This window comes from Triplophysa rosa, linkage group LG10 (genome assembly GCF_024868665.1).
Source record: "Triplophysa rosa linkage group LG10, Trosa_1v2, whole genome shotgun sequence".
NCBI lineage: Eukaryota > Metazoa > Chordata > Actinopteri > Cypriniformes > Nemacheilidae > Triplophysa > Triplophysa rosa.
This window is the reverse complement of record NC_079899.1, coordinates 18,797,844-18,815,031: the sequence shown is the minus strand read 5'-3', so window position 1 is coordinate 18,815,031 and position 17,188 is coordinate 18,797,844. Positions and strand designations below refer to the sequence as shown.

The window sequence follows — 17,188 nt, the reverse complement described above, 5'->3', positions numbered from 1 at the left end:
CTATTTAATAGATAAAATTAATATTGCTAACTAAACGTGTTTATTTAAAACTATATAACATTAGTTAAAAATGTATGACGATAAAATACAAGAGAAGAATTGAGAAAGCGAGAGGGCAAACTGACGGACACATCAAACCTGCAGCAGTGACGTGTGCAGCCACTTCCGGTCCTGCAGGAAAAACGCTCGTGAAGTTTGTGAACGGGGATACGAGCACGAGATGGGCTGAACAGAACCGCTTGAGCGAAAATAAACCAAGTGAGTATTCCTAGAAATATGTCTTTGCTATGCTAATGCATCCATTTCTGGCGTGGTGCGTTTATGAACACAGAGCTGAATTAAAGGTTAAACGCGGATCCCGGAGTAGATTAAAGGCAGGATTATATGGAGACAGGGCGAGGTTGGTCTTTTCCGCGGTATTGCTTGACAGACGCTGAGATTAGTCCTCCACGACAATAACAATGTTTAGAATTGACCATTTAAGTGTATACCAGCATGAGTTTATTCGACAAGGGGTATCGTTTGGATTTAGATTGTAACGTGATTATGTAGTTAACTTCACATTTTTAATATCTGACTATGAACTTTCCCTTACGAAAATTAGCCATGGTTGGACTACAGTAAATTAAACATATTTTAACTACGGAATTTACAGTATAACCACACTAAACACAAATGTACTTTAGTTTCACTATAGAAACAGTTTAACAATGATATTTGCATTAAAGCTATTGTAATACATATGGTAATCCATCCACTTAAACGTAGTAACTACACTTTTTAATAAATCCGTTGTGAATTTATATATTGCTTTGAGATTTAGCTGTGGTATGATTTGTTTGTTTTTTAATGTGGTTTGTCACATGCGTTTGTGGGTAATAAATGATCAGTCTATCCTGAGCTGTGGCCTGAAGCCTAAAAAACTCTAAAATTCACATTAAAGTGATAAAGTTAGTTCACCCCCAAAAAAATCTGTCATCATTTACTCACCCTCTTGTCATTTCAAACCTGTATGACTTTCTTCCGAGGAACACAAACGAAGATATTTTGAAGAATGATGTTAACTGGCCCTCGTTCACTTGCATTGGTTTTGTGTCCATACAATAGAAGTGAATGGGAGCCAGTGCTGTTCGGTTACCAACTATCTTCGAAATATCTTCTTTTGTGTTCTGTGGAAGAAAGAAAGTCATAAAGGTTTGAAATGACAGAAAAGTAAGTAAATTATGACAGAATTTTCTTTTTTGGGTGAACTAACACTTTAGTTTGTGTAAAAATTTCTCAGATCCTCACTCAGTTTAGCTTTTTCCCATAAGATTTTGACAGACATATTTGTGATGTCATCACGGCGTATTAGTGTTAGCACTTTATTTGACATCACAAACTAAATAGTATATTTGTGACGTCATTACGTCCTGTTAGTGTTAGCACTTTTTTGGACAAGAAAACGTTGACAAAAGCGCTTTTTTCGTTTAAAAAAATGTTACGCCAAATATACTTGGGCGGCCATAAATATACATGGGACCGCCCAAGTAAATGCATTGTATGGGAAACGCTGTATGTATGGGAGGGATAAATCAAAATATCTAAATCTGATCTTGTGCTTACAGTTTGATTTGTGTTGTCAGCATTATACACTTGGCCACAGACAACCCACTGTATGCCTGACCCTAAATGTGTTAAAAACGTTGCATAACAGATGTTGTGTAATAGATTGTGTTCATGTGTTTGAAGACATCACTTTAATGTATGTGTTTGTAGGCAGGTGTGATGAGTGGGACTGTCAGGGAACATTTGTCCTTGGTTTGTAATTTGCAAACGTTATGGTGACTGTGGAAAGTCATTTTCTGTGAAGTCACATTATATTGGAAATTGGAAACGGTGTTACATATAAAGTTTATAGCGACACAGCTAACATGTCTGTTTGTGTTTTTTTTCTTTTATATTCCTGTTGTGGAATTAAATATTCGATTCAAGTTGAATATTAAAGTTTTCTGTAGTCATTTGGTTGAGTAAATCATATGGGCTCTCAGTTTTATATTAAAGGAGTGTTTTGTATTTCGTGCACGTTCTTAAAGTATCTGTTTACTATATGGATGTGTCCGCCTCTGTCCACATTCTACACACTAAGGTGTTTTTGTGCATGTCAGTATTATAGCAATAAACTAGATTTTAGACATACATTGATATAGTTAAATAATATATAAAAACTAAATAAAAAGGTTGAAAAGCATACTGAAATAAAATAATTTCTAAAAAATATGTTTTTGTATCTCACAATATAATAGATAATAGATAAGTGGTTAGAGCATGGTCATGGTTCGATCCCAGGGATTGCACATACTCAGAAACAAATGTAGAGTATAATGCAATGTAAGTCACTTTGGATAAAACTCTCTGCCAAATGCGTAAATGTAATAGATAATAGATCTTATTTTCCTCAAGGTGTTGCTAACTAAATATGTGGCAAAATCTCTCAGCTTTACTACATACATCTAAATGCAAGTTTTGAAAATGGAAAACCATATTACATTTACATTTAGTCATTTAGCAGATGCTTTTATCCAAAGTGACTTACAGAGAGTTCAGGTAGCAATAAGCGATATGTCATACAGGAGCAATAATACAATAGGTTCTAATTAGACATGTGCACGGTTAATCGCGGTTACCACTAAATCCTGCTGAAACCGAGCTGGCTGCGATAATGCAAGGTATAGATTATTTTATTGATGCGTAGCTTGTCCGTGAAGCACAGCTCTGGGATCAGTAGAAATGCTGCTCGATCTAAAAGCAGTGCGAGTTCTAGTCGCTTATAACGTGCATTTAAAAAAGCAACACCCGTCAAACATGATCATTATAAATATATTTTATTATCATGAAAATACCTGAGGAGGCTTGAGGAACAGTGATAAAAACATGTCCTTAGGCATTTCCTAGAACAACGTGTGTTATGGTCTTCTTCTGCAGTGCATATTTGGAGTTTCTGCAAGAGAGCGCCCTCTGGCTTTCGGATGCAGCAGCATTTTACCGTACTTCACTCACAAGTTGTGCATAAATCACGTGATGATATATATTTTCGGTTAATCGGGCAGGAGTCTAAGTTACTAGTTTCAACAAAATATTAAAGGGCTAGTTCACTCCAAAATTAAAATTCTGTCATCATTTACTCTGTTAAAAGTAATTTCTGTTAAAAACATCATTTCTGTTAAACACAAAGAAAGATATTTGTAAGAATGTTAGCAATTTTCAGTTCTGTGACACCATCCACTTCCATAGTAGGAAAAAACGATTGTGTCTTTTTGTAACCATTTAATTTGTCCTACTATGGCAGTTAATGATGTCACAGAATTGAAAATTGCTAACATTCTTTCAGGTATCTTTCTCTGTATAATTTATAAAGGTATCAAGTGACATGAAGGTGAGTAAATGATGACAGAATTGTCATTTTTGGGTGAACTATCCCTTTAACCTTGGTGTGTGCATTTTCAGAAAATAGCTTCGGGGCGGGAGTGTGGTACAACCTCTCTGACAGTTTTACCTGATTTACCACAGTGAACGTGTGAGGTGTGAGTGCTTGTCTGCTCTGCCTGAATCTCTGCTCAGATCACACACAAGTTGAGTAATATGAGTGAATTAGGCCAAAGAAGGGATGCGTTTTCTCTCGCACATACTCAAAAGCACACGCACTGTCCGAATAAACCTTATCTGCCTTATCTCGGTCTCCAGTCTTTGTTAAACACCAGATTTGTTTTCTAATCAGGGATTCAAACAAGGATAGGTGCATGCAAAGCAGCCTGAACTTTGTGTGTGCCTGTGTGCGCCAGCTTGTGTTTAAGGTACATTAAACAGCATAAACAAATTATGCTCAGCATGTAATCCTAACCTTGTTTCACACACAGTATATTAGAAGTTAGGTCTATATGACTAAGTTGTGTGCTTAATGTGATTTTTCTTATCAAGTGCACGAGGAGCATTGAGGAACACTGAGAATCCTGTCCAGAACGTGATCAGACCTGTCTTGCAGACTATCTGCCTAATCTAAAATGAAAATCTCAAGCGAGAGAGAGAATGTGGCATCAGAACCCTCCCCAGCTGTTACCCACTATAGCTTTGAGAAGCAGCCTGTCTGCAGATTACAGATATGTGTGTCACTCTGTTCAAGCCTATGCATAACAGTTAGATGGTATGGCCCTCGGTTTAATATATAGACCTGAAGGAACGGCGCTGCTCTAGAACCTATGCACATTCCAAAACACAAGGCCGATTTTGTGCTCTGGAACCCAGGGCAGGGCCATGCAGTGCTTCATGCTAATTGGTCGAGTGACTCACGGTCATTGATGCCTCTGCGGGGCGATGACACAGCAGGCCTTGTCTTCGTTCACAGCCTTTGTCTGTTTATGAGTTATATTCGTGCCATTTATGCCTCTGCGCTGGAGTATAGGAGAATGCTGGTTTTATTCTCCGGCCTGTGTATGTTGTCACTCTGCAATGGGTTCCATATATGCACGTGTTATCAGAATGTTTGTTAATGTTAAAAAGCACAGAATGTTTGAAGCTCCAAAAATAAAGCTCCATGTGTAGTGAAATTAAATGAACACGTATTGAGAGCAAAAATGTGCTTTTGTATTGTTTAAGTATTCATTTAATAGCTGAAACTACTGCATTTATATTCCAAATTTTCATTCAATCAGCATTTTTAGATGTAGTTGTGTTCATTCCAGTCCAGTGTCTGTTGAATTTCAACAAAATCAAACCTCAGGAGTGAAGTCATAAATAAATAGTCATCCTAAAGCAGTGTAAATGGCATGACAAGACCGTTAAATTGAATGAAAACTGTAATAAAACGTTATCAGATCAAGAATAATTTTTGAACTTTTCCTTAATACATGTACTAATATTGTTGTATTGCCTAAAAGTGGATAGAAGTGCCCAAACAGTGAATATGAACTCTTTCTTTGCAATATTTGAGGTCTAAAAAACAGAGCATCTTTTCTGTTGTTTTGACCTGTTTTTCCAGTTTTCATTTTCTGCAAATACAAACAATATTTTTATTTGGAATTTGGGAGAAATAGTGTTCACAGAATAAAACCAAAATTATCATGTATATATTTACTCATTTACTATTGTTTAGAGAAGTAAAGGAGATGATATTAGTTGGATCAAATTGTGATGTTATGATACAGGATAACAGAAAAAAAGCAACGTGTTTCATATAGAGTAGTTGCTGTTACCCGGTCCTCATTTTTTCAGTAGTTTTTTGCTCTATTGAATGCAGACCACTAACTGGCTGACACGTTTGAAATTTGAGAAAAAAATAAATAAAATAAAACTATGACACTAAAACAATAAGACAGTATTACAATCTTTCTTCATTCCTTGTTCTTCATCCTACCCAAAAGAAATGTACTGCCCTGGCCGTTACTAATGCAGGAGAGCGCTGTGATTCAGATCCTGTGCGGATAGATGGACAAAATGTTGGCGAATATCAGAGAAAGAAAATATTTTTCACTTGAGAAAGGGAGAGAGAGGGGAATCGGCAAGGTTAAGGAGGTGGTTTAAGGCCAAACTTCTCTGACTAAACCTCTCTCTCTCTCCCCATCTCTCTCAGCAGCTTCTGGTATCAGAGAGAGTGGGAATGTGTAGTGTGACGAGAGGGGGACATGCCTTACGTGGACCGGCAGAACCGCATCTGCGGTTTCCTGGACATTGAGGATGTGGAGAACAGCGGAAAGTTCTTACGGCGGTATTTCATCTTGGACACGCAGCAGGGCAGTCTGGTCTGGTACATGGACAACCCGCAGGTACCATCACAAACTTCTGTCATGACTGTCAATATGATATTATACTCTTACGGCTTCAGTACTTTGCATTCTGGGTAATGAGCTGTCTATGTTCAAAGTTGCTGTCTTTGAGATCGTGTTGTTGGTTTTGTTCTTCTAGAACCTGCCTGTAGGTGCCAAACACGTGGGATCTCTCAGTCTCGCTTATATATCTAAAGTAAGCACCTTTTTTTGCACAAGAAAGTTTTCACCTATGTTGCCATTTCTGCATCATCATTTTATAAAATTGCATATTTTTTTAACACTGTGGCATAAACATGATTGCACATGAATACGATTATCATTTTGTACTTGCATAAATATCAGAATAAGAAGGTATTAAATTCGGATGCTATTATTTAACCACAGTACCTTTTTGTAAGGGACCTAGTATAAAAACACTTTGATGTGACACAGCTTTCCGTGCTATATCAGTTTCAGAATTTTTGTGTTGTTTCTTATTCTCATTCTTATTTTTTTCTACTTTTTAGGTCAGTGATGCCACCAAACTGAGGCCAAAGGCTGAGTACTGCTTTGGTAAGATCCTCTCATTTTTACACGCACGCACGCACGCACGCACGCACGCGCGCACACACACACAATTATTGTGCACTACATCACAGTACTCCGGTTCAACACTTTTGAAATTAAAAATGTTTGATTGTATTATAGACGTTTATTTAATGTGTTTTAAACTATTAAATAGTTTCAAGGAGGACAGGGCTTAATAGTAGCAGTTCAGGCCATAGTAGTTTATTAATGTGTTCTTGCAATCATAATGTCTTTTACACTTCTGTTCCCACTGGGATGATTAGAGTATGTTCTTATTCTCACTGGGTCTTTGTTGTTTTGCATGTAGTTACTGCACGACACATGGTAGACTTGTGCAGAGCATGAGTGAAAACAGGAAGCGGTGGTCTGGTCACTTGATAGATGTGTGTTTTAGGGGGCTGCTGTGTGTGCACATGTGCTTCTATAATCGTACCTACTGTACTGTAGGACGCTTCTGTACCACACCGAACTTCATTATGAAGAGCATTTCCATATGACTTGTGCACTATATTCCTTAGCCATTTCCAGAGTGTTATTTGCCATACATTGAAATAGTTCGTAATAAAAATTCACTCATTTTATCGAGCACAAGCTGTAAGTTCACAGCTTATTGGTCCACTGTTGCAGAACAATCTGCAGCTTTAATGACATCAGTGTTTCAAAGCAGCAAAGAAGACATTTTGGTTAAGTTGTGAAAGCTGGAAGAGAGGGATTCCTTGTGCCTGGTCACTCTGGTGACTTGGTCTTTGTGTTTCAACCTCATGAATATGTTCAAAATGCCATTAATAAGAGAAAGTGCTGCATACACACACAAGCTTTAACTGTGGATGCACAATGAGACAACTAGACACGTGTGACCTCTTGGTGCTAGGCTGAACATTTCAGTAAAGCACAACATGACACACAAAGGCGTTTTTTGTGCCGCAGTGAATTCTAGCATTCACCTCTTTATCCCAGCAAACAGCCTTTGAATTAGCATCTCAAAATTCAGTCAAGCTGAATTTTCCTGCAGATTTTAACTTTGAAATTGATTCCCACAGTCTGACTTTAGGAGCTGATACTATGGTAATCAATAAAGTCTGCTGTTCTCTAATACAGACAGTCAGTGTTAAGATGCTTTTGAAAAACATTAAAGCTGCTTGTATACTTTTAGATCATGTAGAGATGCATAGCAATCAGTAGAGAGGTAATGGCTTTATGGAGATTGCATTATTGGAGATGATGTTTAATCTGTCTGTTTTCTGTTTGTCACAGTCATTAATGCAGGAATGCGGAAGTACTTTCTGCAGGCTAATGATCAGCAGGATCTAGTGGATTGGGTCAACGCGCTCAACAACGCGACCAAAATCACGGTGAGTTCAACAACTTAAAACACCGCGTGAATGTGTAAGCACACCCTTATCCATAGGTCGCTTTACAAAAATGTACCTTCCACCAAAATACCATAGCCAGCTACAACTATTATTTTGCAGTTTCCAAATCTTTTGCAAATTAGATTTGGGATTTAGCAAACTTTAGGAGTCAGGATTTGGATTCTGAAAAAATCTACTAATATTGGCACAGCAATGTTTGTAAAAGACAATAATAATTTAGGTAAAATTACAACCAATACAACAGCGAATGTGTTGCGAGAATTTCTAGTTGCAGTTAGTTGGAGTTGTCTTTCAATCTCTGGCCGCATGTGGAGTCACAAACGTACACTCGCTCGCACAGGAAGTTGAAAGTTCCTCCGAAAACCCTGTCCTGTGTTTCTCATCCTGATGGCTTTTTCCGTGTGCGAGTCACTTGGCTGACTAATGGGAAGTTGTATTGTTTGAACGACCCTCACCTCTGAGTCATCACCGCTTCAGAATGCCCTCAAACACACACACACACATACCACAATGTCTTTGTCTCTTGTCTACTTTCTCCCTGTCACCAATGTATCACACTTCCACATGCAATGGCAGGAAGCACTCTCACTGTACACCAGGCACTCTTGGAGTGCAGCCTGTTGGATAGAAGGAAACACAATGAATTGTTGTTGAGTTTCACAGTCGATGGTTAATTCATACATGTTTATGAGTAGTTTTTCCCTTTGCCTTGCTTTGTTGTCTAAATCATATTTTTTGCTAATTTTAAAATCTTTTTTTGCTGATGTCTGAAACTCTTGCAGGTTCCCAAGTCTTCAGATGGAGTTCATGCTGAGAGTCAGAAATTGGCTTCTAATGGCAACAAGACACAGGGCCCGTACAAATTGGAGATTATTGCAGGAGTGGCTGTCCTCACACAGACACAGGTACTGCCAAACACTTAGAAGTGACACCGGTTTTAACTTGCTGGTAATGCAGGACATTTAACGCATCACTAAGCAAATGTACAGCTCCTGTTAGTCATTCCGTCAGTTAAAACTAGGGTTGATATTAAAGGGATAGTTCACCCAAAAATAAAAATTCTGTCATTTACTCACCTTCGAGTTGTTCCAAATCTGTATAAATTTCTTTGTTCTGAAGAACACAGAGAAAGATATTTGGAAGAATGCTTATAAACAAACAGTTCTTGGACCCAATGACTACCATAGTAGGAAAAATTACTTTATAAATCAGGGTTTTTCCTGCATAGAGAAATTGGAGGCGGCCGCCTCCGTTAAATGTCGTGCCGCCTCAGGCTCTCGCCAAAATTATGTTGTGAGTGAGTCCTCACAAGAAATGCTGCGTGGATTTATCAGACTGTCATTTGTAACTGCAGTTGCGACATTACGCCACACTGGAGGCGCTGTTTCGTTATCAGCACACTGAGGCGCTAAAAAGAGTTGCAGAACAAGAGCCAGCCTGTGTTTCACGGCTGTTTGTTTTGCATGCAAGTACGTTTAATTTCTTGAACTGTATTAAATGAACATGACGCACATCATTGTAATGTCTTTAGCTGTGCAGTAGGATCGTTGAATCAGCGTATACTGTACACAGCGAGTTTGTCAGTATGAACGCACATTGCGTTCAGAACGACTCGCACACGAATGACTCATTTGAACAGATTCATTTAAACTATTGAACTTTTCAGTCACTAGCGAATATAAGAGATCATTGAATCATTTAAAGTGAACCACAGAGAATGCAAGATGTGAATGAGCTTTGCTCATTTAGAAAGACTGGTTAATTCAGTTGGCTGTTGTGGGCGGAAAAGTTAGTTGATGATAAATGATAAAAAAGCTTTATTTGATAAAAACACATTTCTGTTTGGTTGAATAAAAGTAATGTTTTATATAACGTAATAATTGTCATTTTTATCTAATTTTATTAGAACTTTTAATGTCAAACTCAAAGTCACTTTGGTTAAGCCACTTAAAGGTACGGTAGGCCTACGTGTGTGTGTACAAGATCAGGATGGCACCACCTCCGCCTCATTTTGAGCCAGGAAAAACCCTGTAAATGTCTTTGTTCTGTTGAACACAAAATAAGATATTTTGAAGAATGTAGGACAGCAAACAGTTCTGGGGCACATTTGACCACCATTGTCATTCTTCCTACTAGGGTATTCAATGGGGTCCAAGAACTGTTTGGTTACTAGCATTCTTCTTAATCTCTTTCTCTGTGTTCAACCAAACAAAGAAATTTATACAGGTTTGGAACAACTAGATAGTAAGTCTTGATTTTTCGGTGAACTATCCCTTTAATTTCACGAATCTCGATTCTAGTTTAGATGGCACAGGAAAGAGTTATTGAGGTAGAGTTTTGCATATCATATTATTACAATGGCAATCAAATTTTTTCAACATTTTCAAGGAATTTATTCAAGTGTCAGAGTTCTGCAAAGCTATGTTTTCTTGTGTGTTTATGCAGTATGTTTGATTTAATTCAGGATGGAGAGGCGGGGCACGGAGTTGCGGGAGAGAAAGTGGCCTTGAGGAAGACTCCCAACCAGCCGCTGTATTTACAAAGTAGAGCAGCGCAGAGTCATACCGTGGTTAAAGCGGGATACTGCGTCAAACAGGGTGCACTGGTTAGTCTATTTTTAGACCTGGTCTTTATAGATTTTATAACGCATTTTATATTGCTGAATTGTGAAATGAAATGTTGAATGAGGATCTGAGCAGTTTTTCTCTTACTTTTATCAGATGAAGAACTGGAAACGGAGGTATTTCGTTCTGGAGCAGAACTCCATGAGTTACTTCAAGTCTGAGCAGGTATGTTGTATTTACTCTTCACTTTTACAGCAGTGATAACCATTGTTATGTATTGAATGCTGCTTAATATTATGTGCAGTGTCATTCCTGTATCTCACAGATGGTCAGTAGAGACTCTGAAACGCAGAAGTTTATGAATCATGTTAAATATTTCACTGAGTTTTATATTTGGTTCACCTTGACATGGAGGCTGGAAGAGAGAAATAAAGCTTCTGTCATACCAGGGGGTGTCTTTTATGAAATGCAATGAATGTGATTACAGTTCCGTTAGGGTTTTTCTTTTTTTAATCTGAACAAAAGCTAAAGTAAATACCAGCGTTCTGTCTCAACATGAACTGCCCTATGCCTGTAAAATTCCAAGCATCTGCCTGTTGTGTTTTCGCTGGATGTGCGTCTGTGTTTCTCCATGTTAGATATTGATCATCTTTGCTAGTATAGGTTGCAAGGTGGTAGACTTCATGCCAATAATCATGACTCTGCTGGACCACTGAGTGTTTTATTTCTCTCTTTCTTTCTCCTTCAGGAGAAGGAGCCTTTGCGGATTATTATTCTGAAGGAGGTCCATAAGGTTCAGGAATGCAAACACAGGTACAAAACAGATGTATCATGGCAGCCAATCACCTGCTTTGGGTTGTTGTTATTTGAGTTTGAAAAAAAAGTCAGATTTGGTTGTTTTACATTGACAGTATTTATATAAATCTCCTCTTTTCTTTTTCAGTGAAATAATGATGCGAGACAACCTCTTTGAAGTTGTTACAGCGTCCAGAACATTTTATATCCAGGTGAGATGTCTCGGCAGAGTTTTGCTCTAAATATTCAAAGTGAATATCCAGTGTACTTTCCAAAATATTAAGATTGACCCTCTCACAGAGAGGGTTCCTTTAGGTTGCTTTCTTTTGTCAAATATTACTTCTAATGCTTGTGTTTTGTGAGTTGTACTTTTAAGACAAGCTTTCCTGTAGCTCAGTGGTTAGATCATGGTGCTAGAAACGTCAAGGTCATTGGTTCGATCCCAGGGATTGCACATAGTCTGATACAATTGTATAGTATAATGCAATGCAAGTCGCTTCGGATGAAAGCGTCTGCCAAATGCATAAATGTAAGACTGTAGGTTTAGGATTTGTCGACCACTTTGCTTGTGAAGTGTAGCATTGGTTCTAAATTAAAATCCGCCCCGACCTTGGCAACTTTATAGCAACGCTATACACCAACAACCCCCAAAAAGACGAACATTATTCTGACAAGTTTTGCACAAGCAAGTACCACTTGCGTTTTCTGACGATATTGTAAAAATCTAGACTTTTCCATTGTTTGGTTTCAGGCTGATAGCCCAGAGGAGATGCACAGCTGGATCAAAGCTATTTCAGGAGCCATAGTGGCTCAAAGGGGCCCGGGCCGATCCGCAGCCTCTGTATGTACAAACACACATTTTCTTGATGCACGCATGCATACATGCAAAATACCCATATACTCGCTTTGCCTGTGAGCAAAGCAAAAGATTGTGAATTCATGAACCTGGCTGCTTGTAAGCTCAGTGGTGTATCTACATAATATCTGTGCAAAAGTCCTGTTTTATTGCTTTTCTCTCCTTCTCTTTCCTACACACACACGCACACACACAAACAAACACAGAGGTAAATAATGGCCTGACTGCAGTGGTTTGGGTTTGAGATTGGTGATATTTTAAGTGTGGTTTTAACTCTTGAAAAAACGAGTACTGTATATTCTGTGTGGGCCACAGTGTGTCTTTTTTTTAGTTGTTTAGTACTTCTCTCTCTGCCTCTGCATCTTGCTCTCTCTCTCCCCACCTACAGTAAGTTCCTAAATGTATTTGGATCCTTCATCCACCCTTAAAATGTCATCGCATTCTACAATTTAAAGTTTTAAAGCCAAGTGGCTTTCATTTTAATGTCAACTAGCACAACACAGTTAGGATAAACAATACGAAATGTGTTGCTGATGCCATTTGGTATTTAGTTGTCTAATGCAATGACATTTCTAAACTCAAGTGTGGTTTTATGAAAATACCTCAAGTGCCACTGCGATACTCTGCCTCTCTATCTTCCTCACTCTCTATCCGTCTTCCTCTAACGTAGCATTGCACTGTTGTTTCAGATGCGTCAGGCCAGAAGGCATTCAAGCCCCTGTATACAGAGGTACACACCACGTGTCACTCAAGGCAACACGTATGTGAGCTCCGCCCCTTTGACCCGCCCACTTCTCCCTCTTCCCTGCTTCGCTTTAGAGGAGTCGCTAACTCGCACACGCACAGGGACATACTTTTCCATTTCGCTTTTTTAGGAAGTGCTAATTTGACACGCTCACAAAGCACAGCTAACTTCTCCAGAACACTCGCTGTTTGAATCATGCGCAAAAAATCCTGGATACATACATTTCTCTGCTTGTTTTATTTTCCAAATTTTTTCTCCACACTGTGAGTGGCTCCCTCATTTAAACTAACGGTTAATATTGACGCCCTTTACTCATGTCATATGCTTCTGCCTCTCTGCCAGCCCACTGCAGTCTCCTACTACACATCCAACACGCATGTTTCACACGTCTTATGTGATGCATTCAGCACATCTTTACCATGTGGTTCATGATATTCATTAAGGATGCGTTTCTTTTTCTCTTTTAATTTATGCAGCAAAATAGGTTATGAAATTATATTTTACCCTTCATTTTCCCAACCTAAATAATGTTTATTTCTACTTCAACTGCATATTAGTTATAAACCTCATAAATGCACAGTTTCTAATGTGTACTTGTAACAAGGAAGTTACAGTGCTGCATTTTCACTTAAATATTTTAAAATATATTTTAATAATAACATTTTGTGTCAGCGTTCCATAACACCTCTGTCTCTAAAATCAGGATCATTACATTAGTTTATATGTTCAGGAGTTGTATTTTTCTGTTTTCTCACCTATGCAGTGGGGTCCAAAAGTCCCAGACCACTATTAAAAATGCTCTTATTTAAAATCAGTTTACTTTTGAAAATTATTAGCATAACACAAGTGCGAAGTTGGCACGTAAACACATTGACAGCATCCACATAAGCAAGTTTGTGCAGAACCAACTATGTTGTAATGATGTAAGAGCATCTTGTGTAATTCAATTAAAGCAAGAAAATCTGTTTTTTTATGAATACGTATTACAAATAAAGTACAAATTTTAAATCTCTGGTTGTCGTAGACTTTTCGACCCCTTTTTCTTAAAATGCAGCTATAACTAAGATTGCAGCTATAACTTGTTTTTAATCTCTGTCCTTTGCTTCTGTTTCTTATTTTTGTTCTGTCTTCCTGTTTTGACCATCATCTTTTTCTTTAATTGTATCCCTCTCTCTCTCTCTCTTACTCCTTTGTCTCACATTCTGCCGTTCATCTTCTGTTTTCCAGTGAGGGAGACAGCTGGGCTCTCTGAATACTAACACTTCTGATCTGGTGCTCTGCTGGCTCTGGTACCTCTGATCTTCTGCTTCCTAAACCTCAAATGTTCTGCCTTTGATCATTACTGTATTGCCTTCATCTTAATGCAGATGTTGTGTCTCACAGCTGTAACTTCTAATCCTTTTGAGCCCTGCGATTTATTAGGATACAGTTCTAACTGTAACCACACCACCTCAGACCAGGACTTTAAACAGCTGGCCTCATTTGTATTGAATTGAATGAATGAGTAAATTTCAGTTGTGTTCTCTTTGTGCCTGTTCAGGAGCACATTGTTGGCAGTTCCTGTTTCTACCGCCAGCACACGGGTCACATCGGCCCCTGCGCGCCCAGCCCTGCCATGTCAGGTCCCACGAGGGCTAGCATGGGACAGCGAGCACTTCATGAGCCTGCTGCCCCGCCCCCATGCCCGCCTGTCACTGCAAGAAACCCGCCTCTCCAAGTGACTCATGAATCTCCGTGGCGTCGGCGCAGCAGCTTCGGGATGTGTGATGCGCCCTCGCTCCAACTCGACCTGGATGGTGCTGATCTGCCTGTCAGCGAAGTCTAGAAATTATAAACGTTAAAACTTTGACCTAGAGATCCATCTGGATTCAAACTGACTGGACGTAACCTCACGACCAAACTCAGAATTGTGAAATTAACCATATTAATTTACACTAGGGAGCGACACTACAACAAACAGACACCAAAGATTCTTTAAAGTACCTCCAGACCTTCAAGTTTCTACTCGGCTTTTTTGTGTTGATACAAGAGCAGAAATGAAAGATTAAAGGAACATTTAAACTGAAAGCAGAAGAAACAGTATACACTTTCTTATGGTCATGGACATGTAAAATGAAAAGACGTCTGGGAATATGTTGGAGGACTGTGACTAAATGGATGATGATTCCCCTGCTAACCACAGGCAGGAAGAGGTTGATTTAGTGCTTGAGTCCAGAAATTCCCAAATGTTTCCTGAGCTTTTCTTGTTTTTTTTCCCCTGTATAGAATCCTAATGGCTCTTCTGTGTACTGTTAATGTGACTAATCCTGTGGACTAAGCTGGGGTTTATTTTGACTGAGTCTATTTACCTAATTTTTATCTAAACGTATACATTTATCTGGGTGATTTTTTTGTAACTGTAGTACTTGTTTGTCTCCACTAGACATTTGTGGATAAAATCCACTTTTTTATAACTTAATGGGCTGTATACAGTAAGACTGAGTACATTATGCTGTGTATTTGTCCCAGTTCCACGTTATTTTAGTAGCCGTTTGCCATTCATTGTGTTTGTGTCGTGCGTGTTCCCTCTGCTTTCAAATTTATAATTTTGTTGCCTTGTGTTATTGGGATTTAAAAATGACTACTATGACTGTTGACAAAATACTTTTCAGTGTGTTTTTATCTTTGCACTGTGATCTGTTTTTCCCTGTAACCTGAGTTACCTTTTAAGGTCCTGAAGGGCTGTCTAAAACAGTCCTTGTGCCTTTTTTCAAAGAGGTCTTTAACCCTTTTCTTGTTTTGTGCTGTAACAGTTTTAATTTTGGTTGTTTGAAATATTTATTATGAGACAGTGACAAAGCAATAAACCAAGTTCAGTTGATCGAGTTGATTAACATCACATTCTGTACAGTTATACACTACATTCTTATGTAGAGAATGGTTAGGTTATTGTTCGGGAAACTGTTCACAATGCAAAATACCACAGAACTTATGCTTTAAGACATCCTACTACATAATAAAAACCAAGGGCTCAAATTAAAGCATTTTATTACACAAACTCAAACCCTTTGGGGTGGTTTCCCGGACAGGGTTTATAGTCCCAGACTAACTTAAATGTTAGAGGTGTCTTGATCGAAAACAACTTACACTGACCTATCTTAAAATACATCAGTGCGATTGTTGTCTCAAGATGCACACCAGTAATGTTTTTTTGTAAAGTATGTTTTTAAAAGCAACTTAAATATCCTAATTTAACTAAGGTCTAGTCCTGGTTTAAGATGATCCCTGTCCGGGAAACCACCCCTTTAAGTGATATTCTTCCGTTTTAAAATATGTGTCCTGACATGTAAACAAGACAATAGGATATTATAGTTGTCAGTATATCATGTCTTTTCTGCACAACAGAAATGGCACAGTATATAATGTTCAATCCGCATCCTATTTAATAATTGAAACTTTTGTTAGTGAAAACTAGACTCTATTGCCCTCTGTTGGAAGTTGAAAGCAACTGTAGATATTCACCTCAACAGCCACATCCATTTATGCTCATTGACACTTATTAAAACCCTGAAAAAAACTTGGCTGACTCATTTATGAAATACTATTCAAATACATTATGTCATTCAGCCAAGCTGTCAAAACAGTTATTCTTGGCCTTATAGCATAATCAGTTGTCAGAATACAGCCATGTTTTTAATGTCCTATGTGTATGTTCCCTGAAAATGTTCACTAAAGCGTTGTCATGAAGAGGATGTGATGTCACCAACTATTAGACCATGACAGCGGTGGCGACAGCTGGGGTTAATGCTGTTGAAGATTATACGATGAAAGTCTCAGAAGCCTCTGTACACTCTTCACAAATTTACGTTGACAATTCTGATTTAGTAATTTTATTTACCTTAAGATTTTCCCCCAGTAATTTAGTTTTTTTATTTGTGTTTTGTAACATCACAAAAAACATTAAAAAAATCTTAAGTTTTCATTATCTAAAGTTTCTTTAAATGACCTTAGAAAAATAGAAAAAGTAGCTAAATTTTACAGAACTGTTCAACTTAGTCTTTGTTCACCAGAGAAACAATAAAATCACCTACTTAAGAGTTTCTCAGCTTCACTTAACCACAAAAACAGCCCAGTCGTCAGGGCAGGGACGTTTTCATGGCCAAGCCACTCGTAAAGGAGTCAGTTTTGACCAATTGATTTTATTTTTACATTTTACACACAAACACGCCATCATTGCACGCCTACACAAATATACATTTCCATAAGATCTACCACTAGCATCTCAAATATGTAGTTTGTGTGCGAATGAGCGCTGCGTGACACGTTACCGGCCTATAAAATGCTTGGACTCACTCCCACCTGTGAATGCTCCAGCCCTTGTTTTACCACAGAAATGTTCATCAGGGTTAATTTAAGTGCCTGTAAATCAGGAGGAAGTTAAAGCACAGCAGAAGTTGAAGCTCAGCACACCAGTAAACAATTCCACACCAGTCTGTTAGCATTTTATT

General features: G+C 38.3%; 1 protein-coding gene across 8 annotated transcripts; it reads left to right on the top strand.

Moving 5' to 3' along the window:
* The first annotated feature begins 129 nt into the window (after positions 1-129).
* Positions 130-16,245, top strand: plekha1a (pleckstrin homology domain containing, family A (phosphoinositide binding specific) member 1a). 8 transcript variants are annotated; one of them, XM_057344448.1, is made up of 14 exons: positions 142-258; positions 5,606-5,798; positions 5,938-5,994; positions 6,308-6,353; positions 7,623-7,720; positions 8,524-8,646; positions 10,206-10,346; positions 10,462-10,530; positions 11,054-11,118; positions 11,249-11,312; positions 11,852-11,941; positions 12,646-12,686; positions 13,929-13,990; positions 14,242-14,356. In XM_057344448.1, exons 2-13 carry the CDS (start codon positions 5,658-5,660, stop codon positions 13,951-13,953), a joined length of 960 nt encoding a protein of 319 aa, XP_057200431.1. In that variant the 5' UTR covers positions 142-258; positions 5,606-5,657; the 3' UTR covers positions 13,954-13,990; positions 14,242-14,356. The 8 variants fall into 8 exon arrangements, 7 of the variants coding, with proteins under 7 accessions (XP_057200427.1, XP_057200431.1, XP_057200429.1 ...); XR_008963713.1 differs by lacking the exon at positions 12,646-12,686 and having other exon boundaries at positions 14,242-14,293; XM_057344446.1 differs by lacking the exon at positions 13,929-13,990 and having other exon boundaries at positions 14,242-14,536.
* Positions 16,246-17,188: the final 943 nt, after the last annotated feature.

Excerpts from the sequence above, each read along its gene's own strand:
- plekha1a (XM_057344444.1), top strand. The coding sequence starts at position 5,658 with ATGCCTTACGTGGACCGGCAGAACCGCATCTGCGGTTTCCTGGACATT. Across the intron at positions 10,347-10,461 it reads GCGTCAAACAGGGTGCACTG|ATGAAGAACTGGAAACGGAG; the intron begins GTTAGTCTATTT and ends TACTTTTATCAG. Across the intron at positions 10,531-11,053 it reads GTTACTTCAAGTCTGAGCAG|GAGAAGGAGCCTTTGCGGAT; the intron begins GTATGTTGTATT and ends TTTCTCCTTCAG.